A 17,166-nucleotide genomic window follows, 5' to 3' on the forward strand; every position below is an offset into this window, starting at 1 on the left:
AAAACTAAAATCTAGGTGATTGTCTCAATAGTAATACACATACTAAAGCCACCGCTACTAGCCAGAAACAATGGCTCACATCTACCCTACCACAGGGCAACAAAAAATGCGGACAGTGTAGATATTGTGTACACTTGTTAAATGTAGCGTATATTCGGTTAGGTGGCACTGATTGCTACATACATGATTTCATAACATGCAAGTCCTGCTTTGTTGTATATGCCATAGTTTGCAGTTGCCAAATGTACTACATAGGCAAAACAAAAAGAGCTTTATGGATTCGCTTTAAAGAACATGTTTATTCTGTAAAGACGGGGAAAGGAGTCCCCCGTCTGATTGAACATATCAGAACTGTCCACAATGGCGATACCTCCTAACTAAGATTCCTTGGCCTTGAACGGGTTAACCCCCCTAAAGACGGCTCAGACAGACATCAAATTTTATTAAGAAGGGAATCTACATGGATCTCGCGTCTGAACGCGGTTGGCCCGCTCGGCCTAAACGAGCGCAATGATCTAAGTGTCTTTATCTGATACCTGTTACATGTTTTTACTGGTTGTTATTTATCACGTGCACGTTGTAGTATGTATATAACACCCCTCCTAGCATCCTGACGTCATCACCTGGTCGACAAAGGGGGCGTATCCCCGAAACGGCCGTCCCAGGACGCGCACACACCTGAATCCTTTCCCTCCCCGCAACTTGTGAATGTAATAAAGTCGCTAAGCTGAAGAAAAGGTGAGTGCTACTACGTGTTTCTCTGTTTGAACTTTGGTACATCTTGCCTCTGTAGTCTGCACCCCCACCCAGCAGCCACATTCACATTCATTGTCTGGCTCAAGACCGTTTCACAGACCCATTCCACACAGTGCATATCTGGAGCGGTGCAGGTCCCTACATCTCACCACCCACACTGATCAGGGATACTGCTCTTAGGCTGCCGCCACACTCAGACCATAATAACACCATACAAAATATGTGTCCAAAGGAAGCCTGACTCTGTATTTGGTCCTTTAAACTTTGACAGTATGTGTGGTCAGACCAGGCAAGCAAGTACACTGTATAGAGTGTCCCTAATGTGCTGTAACCTATAGCAAGCTATGACAACTTTCAATCTCAGATGTAATCTAAAAGATTACAACTAATAACCCGCTTCAAGCTTTTATTAGGCCTTTGAGCCTCAAATTCCCTGTTTCATTTCTATACAATATTAATTATAAGACAGTAAAAATGAATCTATGTTGTGCTATTGTTTAGTTCTGCATGGATGGATAGAAACAGCACAAAATCATGACAGCAAATTACAATATAGAGGACGCCAAGTATTTAGTCTCAGAATACTGAAGATGTAGGTAAATGTCCAAGCTGTTAACGCCGTGGGCACATATTAAATTTCACTAGACCCACAGCATTCCAAATATTTTACGAGACCACAAGGGCATATTAAGAGAGTGGTGCAAAAGTTAAATCAACTGACAGAAACGTTATCACCTTTCTCTGGACTTGGATGCGTTCACGTTTTCTTGTGGCTGAGGAGTGCAAAAAGCTAATAGAGTGAACAAAGCCACAGACGGCCCCATGGACAGATAAGAGGCAATGAATAATTCAAGGGATGTTACACCTCTGCCTGTGTAGTACTGTAGGTGCCAAACACTTGCCTCCAGTAAAATGTTGTCCTGTTTAAAAGTGAATCTCCCCTTTCATGGAGCTACAAACAGCTTATATATAATGTGACCACCGTATACGAAGACTATTTTTCAGTTCTGAATTTTTCAAGTCACCAGCTCTGTAATTTAACATTGGTGACACTGGATACTCTCCGTGTCCTGCACTTCTCAGCCAATGATCCATCTCCTTTTCTGGTATAGACATTAGCAGTGACATTAACCACCTAATGACATAGATTCATTTAGAGTTATCTTTCCAAATAAACACCAATAAAAACTGGGCGGCCAAATGTCAACCGAGAGTCAAAAGGCATGTATGAAACAACATACTCACACAGTGTTTTATAGTGCTGTTTCTTTACACTTAAGTGCTGTTTTTACCAAGTCTGTAAGCATGTTGGTGTCTCTTCCTCATCCCCCAGAAATCGTCAATAGAAATCTTTCAGTCACATGATGAAACAATCATATGACTTGTGATGAAAAATAAAAAGACAGGGGATAAAACTGCCAAATAAGAAAGAACCTATACTGATACACATAGAGTTAAAAATAAAAAATAAAATAGGAAAACACCTATACTAATACATATAAAGTTAAAAAATAAAATAAAATAAAATAGGAAAACTACTATTATAAAACACATTGAGTTAGAAAAAAAAAAGCCAAATTAATAAAAAGCCACAAAATGTTGCACAGATTATAAGTAACTACCTCTGAGGAAGCATTGCTTAACCTTTAGGTGCATTTCAAAAGTGGCCTCAGCCTTTGTGCTTTAACCCCTTAACGACACAACACATTTATGCCCCCGCAGCCTGGGCCTTGGCACAAACGGGCGAAATGTACGCCCGCCGGGGTACTGGGCTATGGTGTGAGCTCGCCCCATAGCGACACACTGCAACATTTAAATGTAAGTGACCGGAGCACCTCCCGATTGTATAGCCTGACTGCCAGAAGTCTCTTACCTTCCTAAGTGCAGTCAGGTCTTCAATCTTTTGATAGAATCTGCCACAGGCCGGCTCTATCATAAGATCAGTGCATAGCAAGGATCAGTGCATGTAATGTAATGCATGAATGTGAAAGTCCCCTATGGGGACTAAAAATGTGTAAAAAAAATTTAAAAAAGTTTTTAAAAATGCCCCAAAGCCCCTCCCCCAATAAAAGTGTAAATCACCCCCTTCCCATTTTATACCTAAAACAAATAAAAATAAAATCGTCAATATTATTCCCACACGATGAACGTCGTGAACAAAAAGCGGTAAAAAAAACGCAGAGATTGCTTTTTTAAATTACATTTAAAGTATAAAAAAAATTTATAAAAAGCGATCAATATGTCTGATTTAGAAACATATGTTACTTATAAAAACTAGAGATCATGGCACGACCCGTAGGTGAAAAAATAAATATACCTATAAATGTTTTACTGCTAATAAAAATAGTAAAACATTAGAAAACCTAGTAAACTTGCATATCACTGTGTTCAGACTGAGCTATAGAATAAAAAAATGCCAGTTTTTTATTCTAAGTGCATTGCGTAATCATGGAAACCCCCCCTCCCAAATTTGCAGAATCACATTTTTTGACCCAAATTCACACCATAAATGATATTTGGGTGGTTCCATCATTCATTTCATGGCAGATTGAAAAGCTGTATTACAAAGTACAACTGTTCCTGAAAAAAACAAGCCCTCACATGTCCCTGTAGGTGGAAAAATAAAAGAGTTATGGGTCTTAGAAGGCGAGGAGGTAATAATGAAAACTCAAAAGTGACAATTGGCCCAGTCCTTAAAGGTGAAGTTCAGGCAAAATGTATTTTTTTTTTATATGTTATCACATAAAGAAAGTTGGACAAATTTATAATATACACTAATTATGGAAAATGCACATAAAGTGCTATTTCCCTCAATTTAGTAGATCAGGCAGACTTCAATTTTCCTAAAATACCGTGACGTCATGAATCAGAGCAGGGCTAGGTGTAATTCCTATGAAGCGTCCAGCAGGGGGCGCATTGTATGAAGAAATGACATAGTAAGAATAACTATATCACAAGTACCAGCAGCCCCATCCACGGCACATAGGATGAGGCTGCTGGCACTTGTGGTGCAGCTGCCCCTGAGTGAACACCCCCACCACCTAAACACCCCCAAACTACCCCTATCACAAGTGCCAGCAGCCCCGTCCACGTCACATAGGACTTGTGGTGCGGCTGCCCCTGCCCCCCCCCCCCCTGCGCTCGACAGCAGGCCTCAGACCAGCGCGCCCCCCAAGGACCCTATAGCTTACCCCAGCACACCCCCTTTCATCGGGGCCCCCCAATCTGCACACAGAAGAGATGAATATCCTCCTGTGCTGCGGCGTGTCCCCGCTCTTTCTTTTCTCCCGCCGCTGCTGTACGGGAGAAGAGACAGAGCGGGGACACACCGCAGCACAGGAGGGTATTCATCTCTTCTGTGTGCAGAGTGGGGGGCACCCGGTGAAAGGGGGTGTGCTGGGATAAGCTATAGGGTCCTGGGGGGGGGGGGTCACCGGTTTGAGGTCTGTTGTCGTGCGGGGGGGGGGGGGCTGCTGTCACGCTGCGGGGGTCTCGATTGATAAGTGACAGGAGCTGTTCCTGTCACTTAGACTTCAACACTGCAATCACAGCATTTAAAGGTGCATTGCGTATGCACATCCTTCCTCTGTCTAAGTTAAATTTACACTTTCTAAGAACTAGACAGCATTAGTAGACATTGGCCTTTGATTAGAACGGTACCCTACTCTGCCTGCCCTGTCTGCATTAGGACAAAAAGATAATTTGGTCTCACCCCTTAGCTAAGCCGATCCCTCAGTCATTGTCCAGCCACAAATGGAACAGAATAGCAGGAGATTAAAGGGGTAGTGCGGCGCTAAAAAATTATTCCCAGAATAACACATATTACAAAGTTATACAACTTTGTAATGTATGTTATGTCTGTGAATCGCGGGGAAGGGGGCAATTCACAGACATAACATACATTATAAAGTTGCATAACTTTGTAATGTGTGGTATTCTGTGAATAATTTTTTAGCGCCGCACTACCTCTTTAACCCATGTTCTCTGCGGGATTTATACTAAACCCAGCAACAAATACAGCAACCTGGGCAGTACATATTTATTTTTTAACAAGCAGCCATATTTCAATATTTATTTAATATTATGTATAGAGCACCAACATATTCTGTATGTATTTGGGAGGAAACTCATGCATGCACAGGAAGAACACACAGACTCCATGTAGATAATGTCCATAGTCAGATTATCAAGTAATATAATGCAGCAGAACTATATAATGTCACACACCAACATGCAAGCAGGGACTGATAAAGGACGTCTGATGTCATACACAGATAATAAAAACTGTCCTCTCTTCCCCTCAATATACACAAATTGCACAGATCTGGAAAGTAATTAAATAATATGGAATATAATGCATTGCAGCACTGCACAAGCAAACAAAAATGCATATCCTTTTTGCAGTTTGCAGCCATAGGCTATGTTCACACAACATCCAAAATAGAGAAAAGGGGGCCAATTTTGATATTTAAATAACGCCCTCAATTTACCTGCCTGCAATGCAATGCATTGAAGTCAATAAGAAGACGGACGTCCAATACACACAATGTATTGAATAACGCACGTTTTTACTGCAGACGTCAAAATAATGAACATGATCATTAGTTTCAGGCATCTTTCACAAACAGCGGACTTTTTTTATTAGTTGTTCTCACACAGTTTTTCTTTTGTCATTGTTCTTCCTCCATGTTTACTATTAAATTCAATGGACGTTTCAATCATGCCGCACCCAAAGTCCAATTAGTCCACCTAAGCTAGAATAATGTACAAACACCCGTCATTGCACTAAGAGGAGGCAAGACAGCTAAATGGCATTTTAGACTCAAAATGACAGACATCATTTTAAACGGAGCTGGGAAAAAACATTGTGTGAACATAGCCTTTCTATAACTACAATATTTTCTTTTTTTATTAGAGCTACATTCATTTTTTTGGCAACAAGGGCGACCAAACGAAGACAAACCATACCAACACTGTTTTTTTTTTTTTTTTTCATCCACTGTGTGAGATAAATAACGTCAATTATTTTTCACTTTTTACAGATTTTTTTCTAATAGTATTACCAAGACGACAGGTATCATAAGGTCCTTGAATGTTCTCAGTACTCTACAGTGGCATTTTGCGGTTGAGCCATCAGATGACAGAAGGAGCTTCCTCAATCTGTCAAACTATGTACTTAGATGCCACAGTCATTTTTGACCACAGCATGTACAGTAAGTGGTTAAACTGCCAGAATTGGGGTTATATTTTGACTATGGCCAGTGCAGCACAGCTGTAACATACACCTGACGCCTGCTTTGTGTGGACTAGACTTCTGCACCTGCCGTCCCTGCACCATCTGTATCTGTATGACAGGGCTAAGGGATTAAAATCAGTAAATCAGTACTTTATATTCAGGCAAAAAAAAAATTAAACTTTCCTGATACTCTGCTTCTTACACAGATGCACACATAAATTTTGGGAGCAAACTAAATGTATTCAACAGTAGGCTATGCTTGGTTTATTAAGTTTTTTGGGCTCATATTCTAATGTACAATGACAATGTAGTCACAGATTTCAAACAAAGATTTTGAAAAGTCGATACACTTAGAAATTGTAATGGCAATGTAAATTTCAAGGATCCAGCGAAGGAAGAAGCAATCTGACTTTTTTACCAAGTTCTCTGCCAACTGGATGCATTACCATATGGGAAAAAGCTGGAAAAAAGATGCAACCTAAGAATCATGAGGGTCTTGTCAGCCATATATCTATTGATCAGAATGATGGCATATCCTGGTGATTGTAATGCAGAAGACTTGTGTTTTACATGTGAATGGATGAGAGATATGAGAAGATTAAGTTGTTTTTATGAGGTAAAAAAGGATAATGGTTGTTTATGTGCTCAGTACATCAGAAACTACTACAAGCTAAGGGGGTGATTATTGTAGAATAAATTAAAGCCAACGCAATGCGTAATTCAGATATTTGTCATCTTTAAGTCTAATGACTAAGTGTGGGAGACCAAGGTGACTGTAATTCCAGTACTGATGAGACGCCTGTTCCGTATATATTAATAGATTAACTATATGGTCCTTATCTCATAATAAGGAGCGTATATTTGGATATATTTATGCTGTGTTACTCGGCTATTCATTGCTTGCAGGGAAAACTGGATTGGAGGACCAACTAATAAAAGAAATAAAACTTTCTTCCAATTAAATTGACGTACAGTAATAGGATAATATTATGATAGAAATAGTGTATTGTGAAGATCAGCACTCTCAGGGACAGGTTTCCCAAAATCACACAACCTGGATTCAGGGGGAAATTGCAGAAAAAAAGAGATTCCAAAAGTCCTCCAGGCCCTTGAACAATAATTCTTTATTATGTTGCGCCCGCTACAGCATGCGTGGTATCCAGGTCTTATCGTTCCTCTATACCAGGGATGGGGAACTCTCCAGCTGTTGCAAAACTACAATTCCCATCATGCCTGGACAGCCAAAGTTAAAGCTTTGGCTGTCCAGGCATCATGGGAATTGTAGTTTTGCAACAACTGGAGGGCCGAAGGTTCCCCATTCCTGCTCTTTCCAATATTCGACCGTGGGGCTGACATTAGTTTATTGCTATGGCTATGGCTGTATCCCAGTTTTCCAGGCGGTCCTCCCGCTGGATCCGTCCGCTCCATGGAGCGGGCAGACAGCGGGAATCATTACCGAGGGTTCGGGTTCGTACGAAACCGAACTCGGTTCCGACCATCCCTAATCATAACATCCATAAACTATATCAGGGGGTATTATGGATTCATGTGGTTTTTAATAACCTAATTTATTTTATAGAAACTTCTGTATCCAGCAGTGACCTGAATCACCTTTTCATGATAAAAGGTCTATATTGTAGATATAATGATTTAAGTGCAAACATAGAGGATTTATTCACCGCAAATCTGCAGCAAAATGAGCAAGTGTAAAATTTAGATTAAAGTGTGGAATTTGTTGTGGATTCAACACTGATATCACCCCTGCTGCAATACAATGGGTAAAACCAGAAGTGAAAATCCACAACAGAAGCTGGCCCCAGAGGACGTATATAAATACAGAACTAGGACATGACAGTGGGACAGGTTATGGCTATGTTCACAACGTCAAAAATATTGAAAAAGCAGCCGATTTTGCTATTTAAAAAACGTCCGTTTTTGCCATGATTTTACTGACTGCAATGACAATGCATTCAAGTCAATGGAAAGACAGACGTCCAATGCACACAATGTATTGAATAATATAAATATAATATCAAAATAATGAACATGATCATTATTTTCGGACATCTTTTGTAAACAGTGGACGTTTTTTATTCAGTTTTTCTTTCTCCGTTTTTTATATTAAATTCAATGGACTTTTCAATTCAGCCACATCCAAAGGCCAATTAGTAACCCAAACTAGAATAATGTACCAGCAGCCGTCATTGCACTAAAGTGAGGCCAGCTGCGAAATTACGTTTGTTATTTTAGTCTCAGAATGACGGACGTAAATTTAAACGGAACTGAAAAAAAGTTGTGTGAACATAGCCTATATGGTATGGCTTGTTATTTGAGGTGTTGCCCACTCTTTCTTATTGTTGCTATGATTAGTATTAGTAATAATATTAATATTTATTAGCATTATTTAATAGTGAAAACTGTGAAAGGATGGAGAAAAAAGAAAAACTGTGTGTGAGCAACTAAAAAATAACGTCTGGTGTTTGCAATAGACATCCAAAAATAATTGTCATGATCATTATTTTGACGTCCGAGCAGACAACGTTCGTTATCTTATACACTGTGTGCATTGGACGTCCGTCATTCCATTGACTTCAATGCACTGCACTGAAGTCAATTAAATCTCGGCAAACACAGACGTCTTTTTAAATAGCAAAAGCGACTGGTAAGACAAATGCAAAAATACAGTGTGAGCCTAGTCTTATAGAACGTTACGTTTAACTAAACAATAGAACGTTTACATTATTTCTCTGAGAATTAACCTAACAAGCTGCGACTATGACTGTTGAGGGTACTGAGACTATTTACATCCACATTTCCACATGGCTGAAACTATGGACACACTGCAATTCTCACTATATATATTGTAGGGATCTTCCCGGGGGATGATGTGTTTGGACACAGTTCAGGCAGCAAACTTGGGCTCATAAAACAGCTTTGGGTGTTTATTTGTAGCATAAACGGTCCAGCAACATAAATACAGCAACACTGTGCAGTGAGAATAAACAAAACAAAAAGTCCTGCCCGTCTGGGCGCTTACTAATACAGCAGGTTACCTCTCTGACACTTCAGTGATCTGTATTGCGGGGTGTGAACAGGCCCCAGCAGCGGCTGTCTTCCCAGCTCTCACCAAACAGCATGCAGGCTGTTCACTCCTGGCTGAGAGAGACCCCTTGCACACTGAGCACAGCTTTTGCCTTCTCAGGCTGATTGGGATCAGAGCTCACCTGATCCCAAAACCCACACTGGATCGAGGGGGAGGGAATGGCAAGTCCCACTACCAAAACCTACCTGCCATTCCATGTAAGTCCAGGCCCGGCAATAATAAATAATAGCTCAGCAGCATAACACTGCTGAGCACAGATGCCTCCTGGACTCACCATCTCACACTGTGTATCAACCTGGGTGAGATGTACATCCCCTCGAGCACTTTACCAGTGACATGTCCACATATCCCCCCCCTCTTCTTCAGACCGGAGGGCTGAGCGTATTGTCCCCACAGGCAGTGTACCCTTGATAGGGCGTCAGCATTTGCCTGTAATTTCCCTGGCCGGTGTTCCACAGTGAAATTAAAGTTTTGTAGGGACAGAAACCACCTAGTCACCCTTGCATTCTTCTCCTTGTTTATTTTCATCCATGTTAGGGGGGCATGGTCTGTCACTAACTTAAACCTCCTGCCTAGTAGGTAGTACCTCAGGGATTCTAGGGCCCACTTCACTGCCAGACATTCTCGCTCAACTATGGCGTAGTTTTTCTCGGCCGGGGATAGTTTCCTGCTTAAGTACATCACCGGGTGCTCCTCGCCATTCACGACCTGTGAGAGGACGGCACCTAACCCTGTGTTAGAGGCGTCTGTCTGTACCAAAAACTCTCGCCTAAAGTCAGGGGTAACTAGCACAGGCTGTTGGCACAGGGCAGACTTGAGGCTTTGAAAAGCCTTCTCGGCCTCTGGAGTCCATGTCACCATTGCGGACTTCGCACCCTTTGTCAGGTCAGTTAGTGGGGCTGCAACTGAGGCAAAATTTGGCACAAACCTACGGTAATAGCCCGTAATACCCAGGAAAGCTCTGACCTGTTTCTTTGTGAGGGGTTGAGGCCAATTCTGTATTGCCTCGATTTTATTTAGTTGTGGTTTCACTAACCCCCTCCCAATAATGTAGCCCAAGTATTTGGCCTCCTCTAAGGCTAGTGCACACTTCTCTGCATTGATGGTTAACCCCGCATCACTTATGGCATCTAACACCGCCTGGACCTTACAGAGGTGACTTTCCCAATCCGGGCTAAAAATGACCACATCATCGAGGTAGGCAGCGGAGTAATCACGATGTGGTCGCAGAATCAAGTCCATCAACCTCTGAAAAGTGGCAGGGGCTCCATGTAACCCGAATGGCATCACTACATATTGGAAGAGCCCATCAGGGGTGGAGAATGCAGTCTTCTCTCTAGCCTTAGGAGTGAGTGGGATCTGCCAGTAGCCCTTAGTGAGATCGAGGGTAGTTATGTACCTGGCATTACCCATCCTTTCTATCAACTCATCTACCCTGGGCATGGGGTAGGCATCGAACTTGGAGATCTCATTTAACTTTCTAAAATCATTACAGAACCTCCAAGTTCCATTGGGCTTTGGGATTAACACAATCGGGCTGGACCACTCGCTCTGGGACACCTCAATGACTCCTAGGTCAAGCATACGTTTTACCTCGGATGATACCGCCTCCCTCCGGGCTTCTGGTATCCTATAGGGCTTAAGGTTTACTCTGCTTTTAGGCTCAGTTTCAATATGATGACTAATGAGATGCGTACGCCCTGGTAGGTCAGAAAACTTGTTTTTATTTTTCTGCAGGAACTCCTTAGCTTCCTGCTTCTGGGATACTGATAGGGTGTCACCAATCCTGACCGGAGGGATTGGTGGTGACAGATGACCAACAGGCTTTGTCGCCACCAAGGATTCCCTGTCTTTCCAGGGCTTGATCAAGTTTATGTGATAAACTTGGAAAGGCTTCCTTCTACCTGGTTGGTGTACCTTGTAGTTGACCTCACTGATCTTCTCTACAATTTCATAGGGACCCTGCCACTTTGCTAAGAATTTGCTTTCTACCGTGGGAACAAGTATGAGTACCCGGTCACCTGGGCTAAATGTCCTGATTCTTGCAGAACGATTGTAAATTCTGCTTTGGCCCTCTTGCGCCCTCTGGAGGTGTTCCCTTACTAGGGGCATTACAGTGGCTATACGGTCCTGCATTTGTGCTACATGCTCTATAACACTCTTGTATGGGGTGGACTCACTTTCCCATGTCTCTTTCGCTATATCCAATAAACCCCTAGGGTGACGACCATAGACTAATTCAAAGGGAGAGAACCCTGTGGACGCTTGGGGTACTTCCCTAATAGAAAACATCAGATAAGGTAGTAAGTGATCCCAATCACGACCATCCTTTTCCACCACTTTTTTTAACATATGTTTCAGGGTTTTATTAAACCTCTCCACTAACCCGTCTGTCTGTGGGTGATATACAGAGGTACGTAGGTGTGAGATTTTAAACAGTTTGCATAGCTCTTTCATCACCTTTGACACAAATGGTGTACCTTGGTCAGTCAAGATTTCCTTGGGGATCCCCACCCTGGAAAACATATAAAACAATTCCCGTGCAATTGATTTAGAGGTAGTGTTTCTTAGGGGTACAGCCTCAGGATAGCGGGTCGCGTAGTCCAACACCACTAGAATGTACTGGTGTCCCCTAGCCGACTTTACAATGGGACCCACCAAGTCCATTGCGATCCGGTCAAAAGGTACCTCTATGATGGGGAGTGGGACCAAAGGACTGCGAAAATGCGACACTGGAGCGCTAAGCTGACATGTGGGGCACGACTCACAGTATTTTTTTATGTCAGCATAAATCGCAGGCCAATAAAACCTCTGGAGGACTCTCTCCTGTGTTTTATCTGTCCCCAAGTGTCCCCCAAGGACATGATTATGGGCCATGTCGAGTACCTGACGCCGGTACGACTTAGGCACCAGAAGCTGTTCCACCACCTCATCATTAATTTTAGTGACTCTGTAGTAGAGATCATTAGTCATAGAAAAATGTGGAAATTTTTTCTCAGCTTCTGGTTCCTGAGGTACCCCATTCATAACAGTGACCTGCTCTCTCGCATTTTTGAGAGTGGGGTCCTGTAATTGTGCAGTACCAAAATTATCCCTAGACACCTCTAAGTCTGGAACATTTTGCGCAGTGGGAGGAGCCTCTTCCTCACCAGCCAGGACCTGCAAAGGAAAAGCATCATATTCCTCCTGTACATTTTTATCATTTACCGTGGGTAATGCAATAGGCTTAGGGGTCTCCTCACTCCTTTCAGGGGATTGTTGTTTTCCCCATAGAGCCCAGAACAAAGGAAAATCACGCCCCAATATAACATTATGCATAAGGTTTTTAACCACACCCACTTCATATTGTACAGCGCCTAGTTCAGTCCCGACATTAGCCCGTACTATAGGGTAAACCTTTGTATCGCCATGTATGCATACCACACTCATATGTCTTGCTGGCACAAAGTCCCCAGTCACCAGGCTGGCATGCACCAGGGTGACAAGGCTTCCTGAGTCCAGCAACGCCTTAACAGGAAAGTCATTTACAGTAATGTTGCAGACTTGTGGTTCAGTCTCTAGTCCAGTGACTGCAACAAAAGACGGCTCCGCAAATAGCGACTGACGCCGGCTAGCGTCACACTCCATGGGCTCAGAGGTAAGAGGGCAATGGGCAGACATATGTCCCGTCTCGTGGCATCTCCAGCACTGGATAGGGCCTGGTCTCCTTGGCAGGGAGTCCTTTTTAGGGCCACTTAGCCACCGGGGTCCCCCATCAGTCTTTTGCCCCTGAGACACCTCCTGAGCGCTCTTCCCTCTATCGGCACCCCTCCACACTCCCCCAATAGATGGAAGTCTCTTACCAGATGATGGCACAGATCTGGCACTCCGGGGAGGTGACGGTGCTGCAGGAACATCACGGAGGTAGTCCTCGGTCGCCTGGAACCTCTCCACAAGGCTGACGAGTTCGTCGGCACTCCTAGGGTCGCCTTGTCCCACCCAGCGTTGTAGATCAGCAGGAAGGGCACGGAGGTAGCGATCCATCACGACCCTCTCTAGGATCTGGGCAGGAGTAGAGGTGTCTGGCTCCAACCATTTTCTTGCCAGATGAATCAGGTCGTACATCTGGGACCTCGCTGACTTGTCCAGACTGTAGCTCCAGTTGCGGACCCTCCGGGCACGGACAGCAGCAGTAACTCCTAGTCGGGCGAGTATCTCTGCTCTTAGCCGAGGATAGTCCTTGACCTCTTGCTCACTGAGGTCATAATAGGCCTTTTGAGGTTCGCCTGTTAAATAGGGAGCAATGACCTCTGCCCACTCAGTGGAGGGTAACTTTTCTCGCTCAGCCACACGCTCAAAGACAGTTAAGTAGGCCTCAACATCGTCATCAGCAGTCATCTTTTGCAGCGCACGCTGCACAGCTCTTCTCACAGACAAAGTCTCTGGCGCGGCTGCTGCCACCAGCTGGGGATTAGCACCTGCAGACGCCTCTTGCTTTGCTATCAGGTGCTCAATAAGTCTCTGTTGTTGAGCCATTGCTTGCTGATGTGCAGCCATTGTCTGTTCATGGCGCAGATTAGCGGCTGCCTGATCCTGTTTAGCGGCTGCCTGAGCCTGTTGTTGTGCGGCCAATGCCTGTTGTTGTGCGGCCAATGCTTGCTCATGGCGTAGGTTAGCGTCTGTCAGAGCCTGTTGTTGCTGCATATTCACTTGCATTAACTGCTTCATCATCTCCTCCATGTTGCTTGACTGTTTTTGGAGTGAAGCCGCAGCCTTCACCCAGGACATAAGCAGCTGTAGCCAAGTTGATGCACACCGTTGCCCCTAGCAACCGTTTTGCCCGCTCCGCAGCACCAATTGTAGGGATCTTCCCGGGGGATGATGTGTTTGGACACAGTTCAGGCAGCAAACTTGGGCTCATAAAACAGCTTTGGGTGTTTATTTGTAGCATAAACGGTCCAGCAACATAAATACAGCAACACTGTGCAGTGAGAATAAACAAAACAAAAAGTCCTGCCCGTCTGGGCGCTTACTAATACAGCAGGTTACCTCTCTGACACTTCAGTGATCTGTATTGCGGGGTGTGAACAGGCCCCAGCAGCGGCTGTCTTCCCAGCTCTCACCAAACAGCATGCAGGCTGTTCACTCCTGGCTGAGAGAGACCCCTTGCACACTGAGCACAGCTTTTGCCTTCTCAGGCTGATTGGGATCAGAGCTCACCTGATCCCAAAACCCACACTGGATCGAGGGGGAGGGAATGGCAAGTCCCACTACCAAAACCTACCTGCCATTCCATGTAAGTCCAGGCCCGGCAATAATAAATAATAGCTCAGCAGCATAACACTGCTGAGCACAGATGCCTCCTGGACTCACCATCTCACACTGTGTATCAACCTGGGTGAGATGTACATCCCCTCGAGCACTTTACCAGTGACATGTCCACAATATATATATATATATATATATATATATATATATATATATATACACTTACAGTGCTAAAAACGAAACCATGCCAAGTTTACCTAAAGATACAGACTTCTACATCCATACAGTTTTGCAGTTATGTTTATTTGTAGTATACATTTTCATTGTTTTTAGTTTCGGTAAACCTGCATGTCTGACGTAGTGGTTGAATGTTATATGAACAGGACTGGAGGCATGTAGCTTGTCAGGGTATCACTTTATTATGACCCTCTTTGATCCCTGTAAAGAGGAAGCTACAGTGGTTGTAAAAGGCAACTTCATTGCGCCACTCTGAACCTGGCACTGTGCATAGAGATGTTATTAGAAGCACTGCTGGGCAGGCATAGGCTTCGGATGGTATGTGGTACTTTTACTTTCTAGGGACCAGTAGAGTTTGATGGTCTCATCGGTGATGTGCCATCATGTACTGTAGGGGGGATATCATAGAAGAAGTCAAATATATGTCTACACTGGCATCAAAGCAGAGAACTGCGGTTTCAGTCCATGGCTGGCAGCTCTGACAGGCAGTCATACAAAGGAACAGGAAGTTGGATGGAGATATAAACAGAGGCGATACAGTAGAAGCCAGCCTTTATATATCTAAATCTGGCAAAGATACAATATGAGCTGGGTTCACACTACATATATTTCAGTCAGTATTGTGGTCCTCATATTGCAACCCAAACCAGGAGTGGATTAAAAACACAGAAAGGATCTGTTCACACAATGTTGTAATTGAGTGGATGGCCGCCATTTAATGGCAAATATTTGCTGTTATTTTAAAACAACGGCTGTTATATTGAAATAATGGCCGTTATTTACTGTTATATGGCAGCCATCCACTCAATTTCAACATTGTGTGGACAGATCCTTTCTGTGTTTTTAATCCACTCCTGGTTTTGGTTGCAATATGAGGACCACAATACTGACTGAAATATACGTAGTGTGAACCCATTAAGGGTATAAATAAAAGTTATAAATTAAACCCAGAATAATAACAATATCAGCACTAGGTAAACAGTGGGAAACCTGTGTCATGCTCCATCACACAGAGCTTGCAATCATTCCGATACAAATAATGGGTTAACTATTTTTGACTCCACTTCTATTTCATGCCAAACACTTCTTACCTGTAAAGTAGAAAGCAGAACTTGCAAACCACTAGAGCCTTCACTTGCCATGTCTGTGCCAATGACAACTATGTTGTGCTCACAAGCAGACAACCAGCAGACACAATGCAGCTTAAGCCGTCTCTGCCAAGTCCCTGATGCTCTCTGTCCTAAGGCCAGATCAAGTCACACATAGGCTGGCATGCTACTATTCAAAGCAGTGCAATTCTAGACTTCAGCTGTGGGAACGAAATGCCTGCTTGCCACTGTGACGATTACATTAATTTCCTGTAAAGAATCGGAGAGATTACGCAGGGTCTCATTGCTAGAGATACGTGAGAGAGGATCGTGATAGAACTCCTTGTTGGGAAAAGAGGGAGGTAGTCAGAAACTTCATGTCAGCAAACAAAACAGGCTGGAGAGAGAGGCGAAGAAAATGACAGACACTAGCAGCCTGTGTGAACTGTACAAACGTCCCTGGGAGCACAAGAGTGGTGAACTTGCTCTCAATCCGGCCTCCTTGTCCACATGAAATTGGATACGGGATTGCACATACTGCTCAGTGCTCACCAAAAGGGACCCTCCAGGGTAAAGAAAATAAAGTAAAAAACCCAATGCCCAAATAGGAACATGCTGCTTCTATGGAATAAGAACCTGCAATACCGCCAATAATAATTTTAACAGAATTTTCGGTACTTTTACCTTGAAATAACAAAACATCGATTTTAATGAACTCGATAAAGAATGGCTGATGTCACTGCAACACGTTTAGACATCTGTAAAGTTTTAATCAATTGAAAATGTGTTTTTTTTCCATAATGATCCATAATGAAAAAAAAAAATCATATTTTTTTGTATAATGATCAGTGGCGATGTGAGACTTCTCAATAACAGAACAGAGAAAATCTTTAGTGCTTTGTGTTGGGAGCTACACAGCAGGTAGATACTATAAAGTCTCATCAGACCTAATTTTATCAGAGCCGCTCGGAATGCAAAAATAAAAACGCTGCCAAATTCGCTAACAAAAAATTTGTTTTGAAGCAACCCATTATTTAGTCTTTTTCGCAGGCGCCGAGATAACAAGCAGCTGTATTATCACATTGAAAAGTATATACTCCATTATACCTGGGTAGCTATCAAAACCATAATTAAATAGCTATTTGCCAAGATACGAGGTGGAAGGATTCATTTCACTTCTCTCAAATCGGAAAGATTTTATTTTTTATTTGAATGGAGCTTGGTGCATTCAACTGGCAGATTGGCGGTAAAAGCGTATCCTGTTATTCCGAAGGTACATTCCATACCATGCTTCAAAGTTTACTTTAGTAAGATCTAACCCTGAATACAAATGAGTGCAATTACAAGGGGTCACAGATCTAACTTTATGTGGCATCCGTTATAGCTTTTACAGGTGTCATCTCTGCGCCAATTTGTTCTACTCATCTATGAAATAAAAAAACCCAAAATGTATTATTTTATACAGTGACAATGCTGACTCCTATGTTATTAACCCTTTA

General features: G+C 43.1%; 1 protein-coding gene across 3 annotated transcripts in view; it reads right to left on the reverse strand.

Moving 5' to 3' along the window:
• AGBL1 (AGBL carboxypeptidase 1) overlaps nt 1-15,985 on the reverse strand; it is a 449,865-nt gene extending 433,880 nt beyond the window's left edge. For all 3 annotated transcript variants that reach the window (XM_069956680.1, XM_069956679.1, XM_069956678.1), the window contains exon 1: nt 15,671-15,985. In XM_069956680.1, the coding sequence (XP_069812781.1) occupies nt 15,671-15,721 (51 nt within the window). In that variant the 5' untranslated portion in view covers nt 15,722-15,985. The remainder of the gene's footprint in view (nt 1-15,670) is intronic.
• Between the last annotated feature and the right edge of the window lie 1,181 nt (nt 15,986-17,166).

Source organism: Dendropsophus ebraccatus, chromosome 1, assembly GCF_027789765.1.
Source record: "Dendropsophus ebraccatus isolate aDenEbr1 chromosome 1, aDenEbr1.pat, whole genome shotgun sequence".
NCBI lineage: Eukaryota > Metazoa > Chordata > Amphibia > Anura > Hylidae > Dendropsophus > Dendropsophus ebraccatus.